Raw genomic sequence first — 19,252 nt, 5'->3', positions numbered from 1 at the left:
TTTCAACTACATCCTATTCGCTAGGCTAGAAACATTTAGGATTTCTGTTTTTGAAAGTGATATCAAAGTTTCAATGACCTGCTTATAGTCAGTGTTCAATAAACATATAACAGAAGAAAGTGAATATTAGTGATATCCATTCCAACATAATTTGAAGATTTTTATTGTAAAATCCCACATATTTGTAGAAATGTCTATGGAAATCCTAAATAAAATTTTGTCAGGTAGCTTGAGAAAAGATAACATTGTGTCTTATTTTATTTTAGAATGCCCATTACTTTCAATTAAAATCATTATCATCAATGGAGGAATGTTATTTGTTGACATAGCATTTACATTTGTATATATAAATTGTAAATCTTAGGTAATCAACTGGCATATGAAAATAGAAGAACTTCGTCTTCAAGAACTTAAACTAAATCGAGAATTAGTCAAGGATAAAGAAGAAATAAAATACTTGAATAATATAATTTCTGAATATGAACGTACAATCAGCAGTCTTGAAGAAGAAATTGTGCAACAGAACAAGGTTTTATTTTATATTTATTTTGTTTTTTTCCTAAGATTTTAAGCAAGAATATTGCACTAGTGACTATGTTATTCTTCTAATTAAGTGCACTTTCCATTACTAATTGATTATGTAATAATTTGTTTTTTATTTTCTAAACTATTCTAAAAATTCATATTTATTTAGTTTTTATAACAGTAGTCTTAATCTTAAAAAGAGCAATACATAAGCAACATCATTTGGTAAGTTAATTTTTATTTTGGTATTGGTTATTTGACTTTTCACAGTTCCACGTTTCTACTGGCTCTCACTGATAAAGAAAGAAGGCAGCTTGTTATAGAATAAAGTATATGCTTCAGAGACAGATGAAATTCATCAAACATACGACTGTCTCAGAGATTGTTCCCTCTGCTTAAATTGTTCTTAGCCTAGATACCTTTGGTATTTACACTTTCAGTGCCCGCAAGTCTTGGCTTAAATGTCTTACCTTATCAGTGTGTCCTTCACCAGCCACCTAATATACAACAGTAAATCCTACTATCAAGATTCCCTTGAGATTAATTAACTTAATTTTTCTCCATAGCGCTTGTAACCTTCTGACATATTACCTACTTACATTTTTATTGTTGACTGTCTTTCCTTCACCAGAATGTAAGTTCCATGGTGACAGGAATTTGGTTTTGTTTACTACTATATTTGCACTGCCTAGAATGATGCTTGGCACATGATATATATCATTAAATATCTTTTGCATAGCTGGATGCATGGATGGATGGATGGATGGATGGATGGATGGATGGATGGATGGATGGATGGAGAGATTGAAATCCTTACTTCACATCTGCCTTTCTCTGTGATCTTACACAAGTTACTTCACCTCTCTGAGTTTGTATTTTTTTCCACAAAAGGAAAATAATTACAGTTTCTTCAATGTGTTGTGAGGATTACATAAGAAAATATATATAAAATGCCTGTTATGTGCCTGATGTCTTTGTATATATGTCTGACATAAATTGTCTTTCTTTTTAGTTTCATGAAGAAAGACAACTGGCCTGGGATCAAAGAGAAGTTGACCTGGAACGTCAACTAGACATTTTTGACCGTCAGCAAAATGAAATACTAAATGCGGCACAAAAGGTATGAATGATGAATCTTGTTTGCTACTCTGTAGCATAGACTAGAGGGTTAGCTCACAGAAATAATTCCTGTATCAGATGTAATTTTAATTGATTGTTATATTGTCTATTTAAAATATAAGAGTGATTTAATCTATATTTTATCATACAGCTATAAATATTAATAGTTACTCTCAATGCTGCCACTGCTTTGTTAAAAAACATACTATTTGTTAATAGTTTGAAGAAGCTACAGGATCAATCCCTGACCCTAGTTTGCCCCTTCCAAATCAACTTGAGATGGCGCTAAGAAAAATTAAGGAGAATATTCGAATAATCCTAGAAACACGGGCAACTTGCAGATCACTAGAAGAGGTAATTAGAAGAATTTGCATTTTGATTATTACTTGGTATTATTTGGTATGTTTGGGGGGCTTTCTAAATAATATTTCTTTATGAGGACAATGCATAGAATGATGAATCTCTTGCTAATTTCACTGTTTTTCTATTCTCCTATAATGTTTCTAATAGCTGATAATGAACAGCAGATATAGTTAATTTGAATTCACTATTTATTTAATTACTTCCTGTTACCTTTAGGTACACTGAATATGAAAGGAAACAAAAAGCATTTAATTGTAGCTCTATGAGCAGTATATTATCTTCCCTTATATGATCTCTTTATTCTTATTTTTTTGGTTTTACTTTGAAGTGCATATTATATAATCTATGAATCAGTTTTCAGTTCATTCCCTTTTATGAACTTCAGCCCTTTAAAGGGCTGAAGGTAAATTAGAAATTACTTTCTGTTTTAACCTAGTTCTTGAATTTGATTAGTAGGTGATCAAATCTGTCATCTGCATTAAATTATTCAGAAAATAATGTAAACTGAATATGATTTTCATTTTAGTTTTCATCTAAATATATTAACTACAAATACATTTAAAAATATACATAAAGGAGTTTTTCAAGTAAAACTGTACTTTTTTTTTTTTTTTTTTTTGAGACAGGATCTCGTGTCCAGGCTGGAGTGCAGTGGCGCGATCTCGGCTCACTGCAAGCTCCGCCTCCCGGGTTCCCGCCATTCTCCTGCCTCAGCCTCCCAAGTAGCTGGGACTACAGGCGCCGCCACCACGCCCGGCTAATTTTTTTGTATTTTTAGTAGAGACGGGGTTTCATTGTGTTAGCCAGGATGGTCTCGATCTCCTGACCTCGTGATCCGCCCGTCTCGGCCTCCCAAAGTGCTGGGATTACAGGCTTGAGCCACCGCGCCCGGCCAAAACTGTACATTTTTAAGTAAAACTTAGATCCTCTTCAGTAATTGTAAGATTTGTCATTTATGTGAATTGCCATTGAATTACTTAATTTAAAATACCCACCTTAATCCTCTTGAAGAGTAAAAATGTTTCTGATTTTTTCTCTTTTGTTTTAATAAGCTGCAGATTTTATAATAGTAATTTATTGACTTGGGCCACTAAAATTCCAGTTTTGTACTTAACTGACTTATAGATTAGTCTTCTAATGCTCTGCTAGTCAATGGACCAAAATAAAAGAAATAATTTATTACATATTGTTCCTAAATCTCATACCACCACACTATTTAGTTCTTAGCTGTAATATCTTGATAAAGTACCTTAATTAAATTTTATTTTCATCATAACAATGAAGTTTCTAACATATGTAATATTCTTATAAATAAGCATGCAAATAACTGTTGTCAATTAGAATTAGTTTAACCTTATTAAATATCAAATGGCTATTGTACATATGATGTGAAAAATAAAGTGAATTTTTTTTTTTTCCTAATAACTAATCTAAAATTCAGATGAAGCATTTTAAAGGAAAAAAAGATACTTTAATGATCTATTGTGATTTAATCACTGCAGAAGCTGAAAGAGAAAGAATCTGCTTTAAAGTTAGCAGAACAAAATATACTGTCAAGAGACAAAGTAATCAATGAACTGAGGCTTCGATTGCCTGCCACTGCAGAAAGAGAAAAGCTCATAGCTGAGCTAGGGAGAAAAGAGATGGAACCAAAATCTCACCGCACTTTGAAAATTGCTCATCAAACCATTGCAAACATGCAAGCAAGGTTAAATCAAAAAGAAGAAGTATTAAAGAAGTATCAACATCTTCTAGAAAAAGCCAGAGAGGTATTTTATTATATTATGAGTTATACTGTTTCATGTATTAGTTTTTTTAAGCAAATGCTAAATATTTTACCTTAAAGTGGTAGTTATTTTCTTGCTTTCAAATGATTCTATTTAAGAACTGTGACTTGCATGTGATTGGATTACACCTCTATCAGTAAAACTGGCAGTTTGTGTAAATGTATCTCTCTTATACACTGACTAAATAAACCAGGAGTAGCTATCATGGTGAAATCACATGATTTTGAAAAATATTTTAATTTAGTTTATAGGTGAGGGTTGAGGCAATAGGGGGGAATGAAATATATCACACTGGTAATCAGTAGAAATCAGATTTGTTAGAACTTTGTGGGGGAAAGCTGACATTTAATTTTTTCTAGAAATAAGTTAAAAGATGATAGATACGTGTTATTCTAATTGTTCAGAATAAATTATGAACTGAGGCTGGGCCTGTCAACTTGAACACTGTGCGAGGGAACATGCCTACCGGTCTAAATACATACATATATGGAGATACTGTTTCTTCCTCATCTCGAAGGAATTTTAGAAGATTAAAGAGAAAATATATAAGGTCTTCAAAATGTGAATTTATTTTAATCACAATTTAAGATATAGTTTTGATTTTCTTTAAAACAGGAGCAAAGAGAAATTGTGAAGAAACATGAGGAAGACCTTCATATTCTTCATCACAAATTAGAACTACAGGCTGATAGTTCACTAAATAAATTCAAACAAACAGCTTGGGTAAGATTCTAAGAACTTTGTTCCATTCTTTATTGATTTTTAGACCAAATACATTAAAATCCAGTTATCGTCTCCTTTTTTGGAATACAAGTTACACTTTTTGTTGCCAAAGTAATCTTCTGAAAATGTAGCTCTGATCATTCTTCCTCCTGTAGCTCATCACTGTTCACAAAATTATATTTATACTCCTTACCCATATACTCAATCTTCTATGAACCTACCTGCCTTTCTTTTCAAATTCTATTCACTATAAGTTTACCTATATTTAACTTCCAGAATTCAGCTCATATTTGCCTCTTTTGACCATTCTGTTCCATATGTATGAAATGATGTGTCTTTCATCTTTTAATGTATAACCTTAGCATATTTGAGCCTTACTTCATTAATTCAGTCAACATTTATTGATCTCCTGCTACATGTAGACATTTTGTTAGCTATTGTAAATACAAAGAATAAGGTCTATATTTCCTGTCTTCTTTAAGCCTTCACTATCTGTTAAATCATTAAATTTTAGATTAGATATTGCATTTTGATCATTTGAAGAACCAATTTAAAAATATAGAATAAGTATGGCATTGAAATATACATGCCTGTTTGCTAATATATTCATATTTTATAGGATTTAATGAAACAGTCTCCCACTCCAGTTCCTACCAACAAGCATTTTATTCGTCTGGCTGAGATGGAGCAGACAGTAGCAGAACAAGATGACTCTCTCTCCTCACTCTTGATCAAACTAAAGAAAGTGTCACAAGATTTAGAGAGACAAAGAGAAATCACTGAATTAAAAGTAAAAGAATTTGAAAATATCAAATTACGGTAAGTCTTCAAAATGTATTGTAAAAATAGGCAAATGATGATAATGATATAATGAAGATAAACATAAGTGTTTGCTATGCTAGGCACTGTTCTAAGACTTTTAAGTATATTGTCTCATTTTTATCCTCAGGTCTACTGATTACATATGTTATCATTTTCCCCATTTTATAGAGAGGATATGGCCTCAGGAATGCTTAATAGCATGCCTGGGAGTAGATGGGAAAGCCGTAATTTGAAGCTAGTCAGTCTGACTCAAAAGCCAATACAAATTCTTTTCCAGAATCTCATTTTTACCTTATTCAAGCCTCAGTTTCATCTTATTTATTTATTTATTTATTTATTTATTTTTATTGTTTTATTTATTTATTTATTTTTGAGAAAAGTCTGGCTCTATTGCCTAGACTGGAGTGTAGTGGCATAATCTCGGCTCACTGCAACCTTGACCTTCTGGGCTCAAGCTATCTTCCCACCTCAGCCTCCAGAGTAGCTGGCACTACAGGCAGGTGCCACCACACCTGGGTAGTTTTTTGTATTTTTGTGGAGACAGGGTTTCTCCATGTTGCCCAGGCTGGTCTCGAACTCGTGAGTTCAAGTGATCCGCCCACTTCGGCCTCCCAAAGTGCTGGGATTACAGGCCTGAGCCACTGCACTCGGCCTCATCATCTTTAAAATGGAAATAGCAGTACTTACCCTGGCCCTTTCAGGGTGGTTATATGAAGGTCAAATTATACCATGTATGAAAGTAATTTGAAAACTGTCAAATAACATACAGATAAAAAACTTTTGTTTGCACACTTATAAGAGTGTCTGGCATATAATAGAGATTCTAACATTGTTCAACCAATTTATCAGAACATAGATTTTAAGCTCAAAATAGGTTTATAGTTACGTAGTTTCTAAACATTGTAGTATTATCTGTATGGGCCTAAATTTTATTATCTGAGAAAACATGAGAAAGTTGAACTACTTGACTTACAATTCCATTTCAGCTCTCAAGCCCCTATTAGAGCCTTTGATTCTTTACACACTTATTCAAATGCCTATGACAGGATTAACACTATTTTTGCTTTGCTAGGGAGCTGCCACTGTTAAGAAATTACTTTCTAAAAGAAGGAAAATTGGCAGCAGCATATGTGTATTTTCAGTCTCTTTTCCTCGCTCTATTAAATTTTGTACATGAGATGTTATTTTTGGTCTAGTAAATTTCTGTCATGTTTTAGAGTATAAAATGACTTGTGCTTTTGCATCCAATTTATGGGTGTAGAAAATCATAATCTTTTGAAATACCTTATATAATTTTTTTTCCACATGAAATACTTGAAGTTATTGTTGTGTACCTTATCATGTCATTGTAGCCCAAAATTGTACTTGTGTTCTCTGTGTGCCTATTTTGATGTATATTAGGAAATTATGGATCCATATGATTACTTAAGTAAAACCTGGTATTTTCACAATTTGATGATGACTCTTTAAAGTTAGACTTAAGTTTTACCAAAAGCAAGAAGCCTCAAAGAATAACATTTGTTCATGTGTTAATGCTATCTCCCTCTTACTGGTCAGAACCTCAGTACGGATGCAGTGTCCATATGCACAACAATATATTAATTCAGTTTAACAGACTTAATGCTGAATGAGCAATAAGATTAATTGAATTAACTAAATCTTTTAATACTATCCACTTCCATATATATATAGTTACTGATACAATGCTAGTGAATTTGTACCATAAACAAATAAATAATACATGTGATTTCTGTGAAAATTTATATTAGTCTTTTCAATATGTCAGTATAGGGCAGTATTTCTCAAATATAGAGGATCAGTTTTTCACAGTTGTACCTCTTGGGGACATTTGACGATGTCTGGAGACATTTTTGATTGTCATGGCTAGGGGGTGCTACTGATATCTAGTGGGTAGAACCAAAAGATGCTACTAATCATCGTATCATACACAAGGCAACCCCACCAACAACCAAGAATCATTCACTCAAAAATGTTACTAGTAGTGTGGTTAGGAAACTATCATATAGAGGAAGCAGTCAAATTTTACAAGAGCCATAGTATCTAAAATGCCCTTTTGTTCATTCTCTATATTATTTGATTAGAGTCACAAAATAATTTGATAAGATTGTTGCCAAAAATATTAGAAACTAGAAGAAAAATGTGTTGTTAAGTTAAAGAGTAGTTAAGTGAAATAAAGAATTATTCTTCTTTGGATTTGGCTGCCTGCATCAAGATTTAGATTGTAAGGATAGTTAGGACTGAACATTTGCCCTGTGTGAAATTTGTATTAATCAAGGTATTAATTGCAGCAACCACTCTATTAATTACATGTGTTTGGCCAGGTGTGGTGGCTCATGCCTCTAATCCCAGCAGTTTGGGCTTATCAGCTGAGGCGGGCTTATCACCTGAGGTCATGCGTTCAAACTGGCCTGGCCAACATGGTGAAAACCCATCTCTGCTAAAAATACAAAAATTTTGGGGGCCTGATGGTGCACGCCTGTAGTCCCAGCTACTCAGGAGGCTGAGGCAAAAATATCACTTGAATCTGGGAGGTGTTGGTTGCAGTGAGCCGAGATTGCGCATGTGCACTCCAGCCTGGGCAACAGAGTGAGACTGGGTCTCAAAAAAATTAAAACACACACACACACACACACACACACACACACATATGTTTATTTACATCAGGCTCCAAGAAAACCATGAAGATGAAGTGAAAAAAGTAAAAGCAGAAGTAGAAGATTTAAGGTATCTTCTGGACCAGTCACAAAAGGAATCACAGTGTTTAAAATCTGAACTTCAGTCTCAAAAAGAAGCAAATTCAAGAGCTCCAACAACTACAATGAGAAATCTAGTAGAACGACTAAAAAGCCAATTAGCCTTGAAAGAGAAACAACAGAAAGTAAGTAACAACAGAAAATTATCAACATTTAGGAAAAATGTATGGTAGATTGCTTTTAGAGAAGATTTGTAAATTTATAAAAGATGGTAGTATAAATCTCTGTGTTGTAATAAAAAGTATGAGCTTTATCTTATGTTGTTAAACAGGGTCTTTTAGACAATTCTGTTAAATGGCCTTATTAAATACTGTTTTTGGGGGCAAATATAGTCCAATTTATCTTTTTATGCTGTCAATCTGATTTTTGAATTATCTGTATGAAATGAGGAAAAATCTTAATGTATATTACAAAAATATACATATAATATACATTACATTGTCTTTTCTTTTTTTCTACTGGGATTTTTTGCTACTGAGGCTATTTTTAACAAATGAACAATTTCGAACAATTTGAGGGATTGAGGGAAGTATTATAATGACAAAAAGGAAAGATGAAAAAGGGGATCATAGAGATGGTTTTGTGGGAAGGAGTTGGTCGGTGTATTCTGATTTATTAGGTTTTCAGTTTATCTTAGATTTGATCTATTTAAATTGTTTTAGAAGGTGCTGGTATTTTTCTGTGCTAGCTCATGAAATTTATGGGTAAACTTTAAGCCTTTCCTAGTCCTTTTTTTGTCTACCTAAATTCAATTAATTTCATATGGAAGGATGTACTAAGTGAGTAATAAAAATATCTAAACTTGGATATTTGAAAACCAAACATATCCGATTTTTGTAATAGCTTGATTTAATGCTGAGTTCTCAAAATCATAATTACAATTTTGAACTTTCACATTCAATGTGGAAAGAATTGAGTGTAATTACAAAAGATTTATTTGAAAAAGTTGAGTTAATTTGTGAAATATGTTCCATTAAACTCATAGTATTTTAGGAAAATAGTAGGAAGTAATAAAGCTTGTTTATTTTTTGTATCATGTATTGTTCATATAAAATGTCAGTTTTCCTTTAAAAATTACATTTTTTATTTTGTAATTTTTAGGCACTTAGTCGAGCACTTTTAGAACTCCGGGCAGAAATGACAGCAGCTGCTGAAGAACGTATTATTTCTGCAACTTCTCAAAAAGAGGCCCATCTCAATGTTCAACAAATCGTTGATCGACATACTAGAGAGCTAAAGGTGAACATCAACATGTGTTAATGTAACAAAATTTTTGATAATTCCTATTGAAAGATAATTCACTATGATATATAGTAATTTTGCTAATGAATAGGGAATTTTAATGCACTGTTGGTGGATAGACATAGACACACACATGCATTTTTCAACATTAAGTCTCTTTATGATATTCATTTACTGATTATCATCTTGGGGATTAGGAAAGGATAGGCCATCATGAACTACTCTTTCTAATGAAATTAAGTTTAAGAAATATTTTACTTAGGATTTTTATTAAGACTTAATTTTTTTAGAGCAATTTTAGGTTCACAGCAAAATTGAGAGGAAGGTACAGAGATTCCCATATATCTCCTGCTGGGAGATTGGTACATTTGTTACAATTGATGAACTTATACTGATACATCATAATCACCCAAAGTCCAAGTTTACCTCTGTTTTAGCTCTTGGTGTTTTACCCTCTGTGTGTTTAGACAAATGTATAATGATATGTATCCATCATTATAGTATTATACAGGGTATTTTCACTGCCCTAAAAATCGTCTGTGCTTCTCTTCTTCATTCCTCCCTCTGCACCTCACCAAACCCCTGGCAACCAGTGATCTTTTTACTGTCTCCGTAGTTTCACCTTTTCCAGAATATCTTATAGATGGAAACATACAGTGTGTCCCCATCATTCTCACCATAGGACAGCTAGGAACTCCTTTCTAATGTCATACATATTGTCTAGTATTGTGAGTTACCCTTTTATGTCTTATCTTTATAAAGTAGGTTAGAAATTACTTCAAGTCAGAGATTTGTTCTATACTACTCTTATGCTTCATAGTGTTTAAAACATTGCCATATATACTGTTATATACTTATTTAATTAATTCAGCCAAAATGAAATGTGCATATTTGATAAAATTTTATTTGTGGGTGTTTGTTGAAGATGAATTGCTTTATACTAGTTTTATTTTATTTTTTCTCAAAGTCGACTTTTTTCAAGGTAGACTTGACATGAATATGGGAAAATATATGTAGTTTGTTTTCTTTCGCTTGTGTACTTAAAAATTCAGACTGAAATTTTTTATAATGGTATATTTTCTGTTTTATGTTCCTTTTATCATTGATAGTTGATGAAGACTCATGAATAATACCTTCCTTTTTCTCTTATTAGACACAAGTTGAAGATTTAAATGAAAATCTTTTAAAATTGAAAGAAGCACTTAAAACAAGTAAAAACAGAGAAAACTCACTAACTGATAATTTGAATGACTTAAATAATGAACTGCAAAAAAAACAAAAAGCCTATAATAAAATACTTAGAGAGAAAGATGAAATTGATCAAGAGAATGATGAACTGAAAAGGCAAATTAAAAGACTAACCAGTGGGTTACAGGTAATTTTATATTTAACTCTGATAACATCTGATTTACAATATAGAGCAGTAGTTTATTTCTACTTTATAATTTTATCCTTGATATTTGTTAAAACTGACCTTCAAATCATTTTGATTAATGTAATTAATTTCTTCATTGACTTCTATTATGTTTATAGTTCTAGAGTAGCATATTAGCATATTTTATTAAAATGCAGAAGCAGCTACCGGATTATCTTATATATTAAAAGTGTCATTTAGAAAGTATGGTCAGTGATAGCTTCAGAAAGTTTCTATTATATAATTGAAATATTTACTGTCTATTTTGTTTTATATTTATTTATAAAAATATAAAGATCCATTTTACTTTTTAGGGCAAACCCCTGACAGATAATAAACAAAGTCTAATTGAAGAACTCCAAAGGAAAATTAAAAAACTAGAGAGCCAGTTAGAAGGAAAGGTGGACGAAGTAGACCTAAAACCTATGAAAGAAAAGGTATGTGAACAAACATGCTGACTAATATGCTTAAGGTAGTGACAGAGTAAGTTAAATACATAGTTGATTAACAGTTAATATACTACCTTAATTTGAGAACCTAGCTGTGTGAATTCTGTATTAATTTTGAGGACTATAAGTAGTATTGGATGGCATAGAAAAGTCTAAAGTAAGTTTCCATTCTGTAGGAATTTACAGTCTACTTGAGGAGATACCTGTAATGTAACTCTTACTTGGAAATTACTACATCAATTCCATTCATCTTTCTGACATTAGAGTACCTCTAAAGTTCCTTCACACCTTACATATTCAACTGTGTATCATTTCTCTCCAAAGTAATCATTTACACAAGTTGGTGCTTTTGACTTTTGGGACAGAAAGATAGGCATTTTAAGACCCACACTTTGACCCAGATAGGTTCTTTTTATCCTTCAGGAGACTAGGCTGCTTTTTTAGAAAGCAAAGTGATTTGGAATATATTCAGTATTTGCGGTAATAATCAGTAACCAATCTGCTCATAGATTAATACTGTGGGAGAAATTGCTTAAAATTTTATAGTTCATAGTAAACTGTTTTGTAATAAAGATTACTAATTGAAATAATCAACCCCCCAAAAAACTAAAATTGGCTAAAATGTATGTAATTAAATTTGTTATGGACAATAAATTGGAGATAACTTGTTGGTAACATTCAAAATATTGAAAGTGAACTGGGAAATGTTGGTGTTAGCAGTAATATTTACCCTTGAAGAAAATCAGTATGGAGGAGCTATGGTTAGGAAAAATTTTTATTATAAAATTTACCCAGAAAATATTTAATATCTACGAAATAATTTCAATAACATGAAAATGGAAAAGAAAATTCTGTCTTTAAAGGCATTGAATAGAAAATAGGTAATGGAATTCAAATTTCTTAAAAGAGTATGCTCCAAAAATTATTTTCTATGAAAATTCATTGATGTCAGTGTAATTCTGATGACACTGTTTGCATGGAGTCACAACACGCTTGCTGTCAGAAGCTTTGCTGGTGAAAACTGTAACATCAAAGTGTCCTTACTCTTTTGGATTTCCATCTTTGCTAACTCCCTAATTGGGATAGGCCTAATCTTATCCTTAAATGGGGATAGGTTAGAAAGTGGTATGTTTGTTCCTAACTGGTATGTTTCTATACCAGTTTCTAACCTGATTCCTATCAGAATGCTTTAAGAGCCTTGTGGCTTTGCCTGGACTCTTCTATGCTTCAGTTTATTCAGTTTATTTATTCAGTTTTTTCTTCCTTAAAGTGGGAATAATATTATCTGTATTGCCAGTTTCTTAGGATTATTTTACATAAAATGATAAGATATGCAGAAGTCTTTTGTAAGCCATCACGTCCATAGCAGTGTAAGATTTTACTACTAACTAGAAAGAAAACACAGGGGTCTATGCCCAATATTAAAATTGGTATTCGAGAATCTAGTGAGAATATTTTTTTGGGTTCTATAGTGCTTGGGCATTTCTAATTTATACTCAAGAAATGCTTTCATATTGTTTGGAAATTTTAGTACCTTTTTCTCTGTAAACAGCATTTGTAGTCTACCTATATAACAAAACCCACACCTGTGCCTTGCATTTCATTCTTCTTAGCATTTATTACTGTCTTAATGTACTAGGCATGTACTTGTCTGTATGTTCATCTTTTTCTTTTTTTTTATTAGACCATAAGCTTTGATGGCAGGAACTTTGCCTATTTTATTTATTACTGTATTCCCAGCACCTAGAACAATCCCTGGCACATAGTAGATGCTCAGTATTTGTTGAATGAATATAAATTTTAAAATGTTATAATAATATTATTCTGAAATCTATGCATATGAAGCTTTTGGTACAGAAAATATGAAAAGAGAACTACTCTCCTATCATCCCGTCTTCTTCCCTCTTGTCATTCAGTCTAGAACATACCTATCTTGGAAAAAGTTCTCAAACCATATGTTTATCTTACCCTCAAACCATAACAGCAATCAATGCAAAAAACTTCTGTGACCCCCAGAATATGTGGAGATTTCTCCACATCAGCAAGCAAGCAGTTGGTTTTGCAGCACACGCCAACTGGGTGTCATCCAATTCAATTCACCATCTACCTGAAGATAATGTCAGATCCCATAGAGATCTTGCTGCAGATCAAGTCACAAGTCCTGGCCTCCAAGACTTCTGGAGTCCCCACAACCCCAGCCTCCAGCTTTGGGTTTGATTAATTTCCTGGAGTCACTCTCAGAACTCAGGGAAACATTTACTTACATTTACCAGTTTATAATAACGGTTATTAAAAAGGATACAGATTAAGAGATGTGTGAGAAGAAATATGGGGGAAGGGGTGTGGAACTTCCATGCCCTTCTGGGGTGCCACCTTCCTCTAGAAACCTCTACATGTTCACTTCTCCAGAACCTCTTTGAACCCAGTCCTTTTGGATTTTTAGGGAAGTTTCCTGACATCAGTATTTCTTCTCCTAGGGTATGGGGCAGGACCCCCTCGTATTAGGTTTTAAGACCCACAGTCAGAAAGGCAGGGGAAGTTTACAGTCCTGCCTTAGGGCAGGTGAAAGGAGGACAGGAGAAGGTCAGAGAGACTCTTTTCTGAGGTCTGCTCCAGAGGTTTAACACACTCAATATTATAACTAAAGACGATGACAAGGGCTATGAGAGTTACAAGCCAGGAACCATGGACAAAAGCCTATATGTAATAACACCACAATACCCATGGTACCATTCACCTTCGTTGTTTTTCTTATTATTTTTCAATTATTTTTTCAGTCTTGGTTCCCTTAATCTTAATTTAGCAGGTAATGCCAGGTGGGATGGAATTGTCCAAACCCAACAAAGTACTGTATGCTGCAGGATTATTTAATTACATACCTTATGTCCCCCACTAGTATTTACATTTCTGGGAGTACAGAAAAATTCTTGTACATATTTAAGAAAAAGTGAAATTAATAACTGTCAACCACTTAGTGAAGTTTTTACTTTTTTTCTTTTGTTTTTTGAGACGGAGTTTTACTCTTCTCACCCAGGCTAGAGTGCAATGGCGCAATCTCAGCTCACTGCAACCTCTGCCTCCCGGGCTCAACCGCTTCTTCTGCGTCAACCTCCCAAGTAGCTGGAATTACAGGTGCCTGTCACCACAACTGGCTAATTTTTGAATTTTTAGTGAAGATGGGATTTCACTATGTTGGCCAGGCTAGTCTCAAACTCCTGACCTCAGGTGATCTGCCCGCCTTGGCCCCCCGAAGTGCTGGATTACAGGCATGAACCACCACACCCAACCTGAGGTTTTTACATTTTTTAAAGGGCACTTATTAGCTGAATTAAATAAGGTAAAAAATTGATTAGTATTAGAGAAGAGAATTGGAGAATATAGTTCTCCAGTATTTGAGAAGGTCGTTTTGATAGAACAACTAATCTTAGTGAGAATTTGGCTTTATTTCATATATTTTTTTAATTTTTTGAGATGGTGTCTTACTATGTTGCCCTGGCTGGTCTTTGAACTCTGCGCTCAAACGATCTTCCTGCCTCAGCCTCCCAAAGTGCTGGGATTACAAGCATAAGCCGTCGCACCAGGAATTTGACTTTAAACCATGGTTCTCAACCCTTTCAGATTCAAGATTCCCTTTAATAAAAAATACAGTGTTTCATAATTTCCCCTTTATTATTATAATTGAAATTCATAGTTAACATAAACTCTACCTACTTACATAATTTCAAAAATGTCATTATGAATGTCCTAAATGAAATATATAGGGGGAACATAAAAGGAATATTCATATTTCAACATGTAAAAGCTTTGGCATGACTCCATTGGAAAATATAATGTTCTAGTCACGTGCTTGCATCTTCATTAACGTGAATTCAAAGCTACAAATGCAGACTGACACTAATATGTTCTGTTGGCAACTCATGGGTCATGATGGTATTGCCATTTGTAATTTGATTTCCAAAATGGTAAACAAATTGTTGGTGCAGTTCTCAGCAAAACAATGTCTATAATCTTACTTAGTGTATAATAAAACCATTAAAAAATTACTTAATGTGTTAGTTGGAGATAAATTCTTAGCTCAGACCAGTGTAAGCAGAATTTTTTACTGTATTAATATCCAGTAAAACATTTGAAAGTTGTTCAGTGCATGAGACTATTCTGCATTGGATAGGCTTTCTTTGGCTCCTTTATCATAGTTACAATAAACCATGACACCTACCCCTGAAATGCCCTAATTCCCTTCCGTTTCTTTTTTTTTCTTCTTCTTCTTTTTAGCACTTAAAACTAGCTAACTTAACTACAAAATAGATTTAGATTTGTTTCTTGTTTTGTTATCTGTATAGTTTGCTCCCTTCTCCCCAATCTACCTAGCCAACTAGCATAAACTAGATAGTAAGATTCCTGAAGATATAGTTTTTTATCTGATTTTATTCATTTGTTCTATTCCTAGTGCCTCTAGAGTAGTACTTGGCACATGGTTAGCACTAAATAAGTGTCTGTCAAATGACTGAAGTAATGTGCATTGAAGACTTGAAGGGGCTCTGATGCTAGGAAATTGTCATGGGGTAACAGATGAGGTTGGTCATTTGTACGTAGGATTCTTGTTAGAAGCTTACTCTAGTCATGATTGTATTAGAATCTTCATTTAAAGACTCCTGAAGGGTGTTGGCATTAGTCAGAACTGTCTCCCAGAATTTCATTTGTCTTGTGATAGAATAAAGCACAGTTAGCCTAAAGAGAAGTTTTCCTAATAGCTTGGCATACCTGAAGATTCTAGGAGTTATACAGGTTGAACATCTCTAATCCAAACTTCTGAAATGCTCCAAGATACGAAATTTTTTGAGCACCAGTATGATGCCACAAGTGGAAAATTCTTACGTGACCTCATATGATGAGTCACAGTCAAAACGCAGTCAAAACTTGTTTCACGTACAAAATTATTAAAAATGTTGTGTGATACTACCTCCAAGCTATATGTAGAAGGTGTATATGAAACATAAGTGAATTTTGTGTTTGGACTTGGGACCCATCCCTAAGATATCTCATTATGTATATGCAAATATTCCAAAAATCTAAAAAAAAAAAAAATTCCAAATTCCAGAACACTACTGATTCCAAACATTTCGTAAGGGATATTCAACCTGTATATCAAAAAGAACATATTTACATATTCTCTAGGAAATATTAGTTTACAGTTTTTCTAGGTTAATTATAATTGATAAATCTTAAAGAAAATTTAAAATAATACTGGTAATTTTCCTACCTCCTTTGTTATTGTTTCAGAATGCTAAAGAAGAATTAATTAGGTGGGAAGAAGGTAAAAAATGGCAAGCTAAAATAGAAGGAATTCGGAACAAGTTAAAAGAGAAAGAGGGGGAAGTCTTTACTTTAACAAAACAGTTGAATACTTTGAAGGATCTTTTTGCCAAGTGAGTTTAAATATCATTATAAAACCAATTATGTGTAAAATCCTTTAGTGACCTGGAAATTATATAGCTTTATCATAGTTGATAATATGAGAAATGGTCTAGTTTAAGTGATCATTTATTATCTATGATTTACTTTTTATTTTCTTTAAAATGTGTTTTAAATATATTGTAGCCATTATAGATGGATTTTCCTGTGATCTTGTTATAAATTAGTTTATGACAAATACAGGATGATACAACTATTGTATATGGGTTTAGTCATGAGTACGCAATTGAAAAGCCAAACACTGAATGGTATATTTCATGATTCTGTGTTAAATTCCACAGAGCTGATAAAGAGAAACTTACTTTGCAGAGGAAACTAAAAACAACTGGCATGACTGTTGATCAAGTTTTGGGAGTACGAGCTTTGGAGTCAGAAAAAGAATTGGAAGAATTAAAAAAGAGAAATCTTGACTTAGAAAATGATATATTGTATATGAGGTAAGCTATTGTGTGGAAATGTGCTACCCATTATAATGAAGAAAAACTGACCCTTAGAAATTGAAATAATAAATGTGTATTGTCTTAAGCTTGGGTTATGTTGTCTTTTCCCGTGTGAATTGAGATAGTCCTGGTTCTTCATATGACATATAATTTTGGATTGTATTTTTGATCTTTTGACTATGATATTGTGAGACTCTGGTTCTTGTTTAAATTCTATGGGAAAATGTAGATACTTTTGTTTTAGCATGCAATTGGTCTAATTAGGTTCAGGCCACAAGTTCCAGCCTCATTTCTGTGGGCTGTAGTTCCAGTTTTCAAAGCCTTTACAGTACTTTTCAGATCTGTCCTGCCTGTGTACCTCCGAATTGGTGGTCTTTTATGTGAGCTATGTACTATTAGTACAGTTCTTAGAAACTTTGGTATTCTGATTAGAATCAATCCATACATTTGCAGCTCAAGAGTGAGCCCAGAAGTTCATAAATAACTTTATAGGGGGACGTCCTTGAGCTCCTCCCTCTTTGCCATCTCTCTGATACTTTGTTTCCCTAGGGATTTCCATTTGGGGTTTTAGTTACCCAGGGATGCTGTGTATTTCAGAAGTTGCGCATTTCTGCAGCCAAACAAGCAAGAAGAAGGTAGAAAGAGGAAGAAAAAAACTACTAAACTACTTTCACCTTACCGTCTTAGTATCATAGCTCTACCAACTGGAGATTTTCCTTCCAAAAAATATTAGCTTCTGTGAGTTCCCATTGGAGCGTTTATTACCACTGCTATGGGATGACTTAAGGGTTGGGGCATAAAAGAACAGATAGAAGGAAAAAAAATGAGGTGTTTTCATATTCCCTCTGAGTGTTAAAACATTCCCTTTCTCTTTACTTGAGCTAGCATTAGAAGGTTTACCTGGAGCTCTCTCCATCAGTGCAGACACCCATCTTCAGGTTTCAAATAATGTTATCTTCAGGGCAGGCAGTAACAGAATAAAATAAAAGGTAAATTCATCACCTGTTTGCTGCTGCTTTAAATTCTGGCATTCCATTGTAATCTACCTTCTACTCCTTTGCAAAGTCCTCAAATGGTTACCCCATGCATTTAGGAGAGAGAAGATTGAATGTATTTACTCCATTGTACCTGGAACCAGGCGCCCCTGCCCTGCATCACCCCATGTCATTTCTTAGCAGATCCTTTAAGATTTGTGTGTGTGTGTGTTTTGCAAAGTTATATCTTCTGATGTAGTCATGGTCGTGAAAAGCAAAATAAAATCGTGTTAACACTGAAAACTTTTTAATTTTCTCCTAAGAACAGCTAAAATTATTTAATCTTCTGTTTCACTCATTTCTTACAAGGTAAACTTAGGTTGGTTTTACATAATTTGCTATTTCTTCTTCTTTGCATTTACAAATGATCTGTGATCATATTACTGATCTTTGTAAAGGGCTGGTATCTACCTGCAACATTTGGATATGACAATATTTACCCTTTGTAAATACACATTTTTCTATTTATCTTTAAAAATTACCATTAATTAGTCTTGTTAATGTCTATTTACTATTGTGTCATTATGAATGTGATGTGAACATATGAAGTTGAACTTATTTAAAGGAACACTCTCATGAGCTTCTAGTCCACATTCTTTCCTTTTCCTTCTAAGTTACTGTTTCTTAAAAATATTTTAGAAGTTTCCTTGATAGGGAAAAAACAAATTATTGAGGAGTTTTTCTTTCTCTTGACATCTGTTTATAGTTACTGTCTTATTCCAGCAGTAGATATTTCCCTCCGTGTTTTTCTTTGTCTAAACATACGTTCAAAACAAAACACTTTTATTCTTCTTTGCAGGTTTTACAAAGGATCAAATCATTTTAATTTTGAAATCTGCTCTTACTTTTAGAGGTTCTTTTTTTTTCCTCTAATAGTGTGAGTTCATGTGGACTGAAGTAATTGGAGGATACTTTATAGAAAAGATTGAATTTGTCTTCTATCTGAACTCTAGTTTGAATTTCTAAATTCTATGAATCATCTAGATATTAAAGAGGAGGGGCATTTCAAGGAGGAGAACCCTAGCAGAGACAAGAGGCAAGAGTAAATATTTCATGTATGGGTAGGAGTGGATTTGTATTTACCTAAG

The 19,252-nt window shown here is 33.3% G+C and overlaps 1 protein-coding gene across 1 annotated transcript in view; it reads left to right on the top strand.

The window, feature by feature from the left end:
- Positions 1–19,252, top strand: part of CEP290 (centrosomal protein 290kDa) — a 96,218-nt gene that overhangs the window by 56,345 nt on the left and 20,621 nt on the right. The window contains 10 exon segments of the mRNA XM_011965445.1: positions 1,864–1,998; positions 3,510–3,776; positions 4,410–4,517; positions 5,137–5,336; positions 8,025–8,238; positions 9,215–9,352; positions 10,509–10,730; positions 11,084–11,206; positions 16,499–16,644; positions 16,972–17,127. Coding sequence (XP_011820835.1) covers positions 1,864–1,998; positions 3,510–3,776; positions 4,410–4,517; positions 5,137–5,336; positions 8,025–8,238; positions 9,215–9,352; positions 10,509–10,730; positions 11,084–11,206; positions 16,499–16,644; positions 16,972–17,127 — 1,709 coding nt within the window.

Source organism: Mandrillus leucophaeus, unplaced genomic scaffold (genome assembly GCF_000951045.1).
Source record: "Mandrillus leucophaeus isolate KB7577 unplaced genomic scaffold, Mleu.le_1.0 Scaffold726, whole genome shotgun sequence".
Lineage (NCBI taxonomy): Eukaryota > Metazoa > Chordata > Mammalia > Primates > Cercopithecidae > Mandrillus > Mandrillus leucophaeus.
The sequence above is the reverse complement of the archived record's forward strand: the minus strand, read 5'-3'. Positions and strand labels throughout refer to the sequence as shown.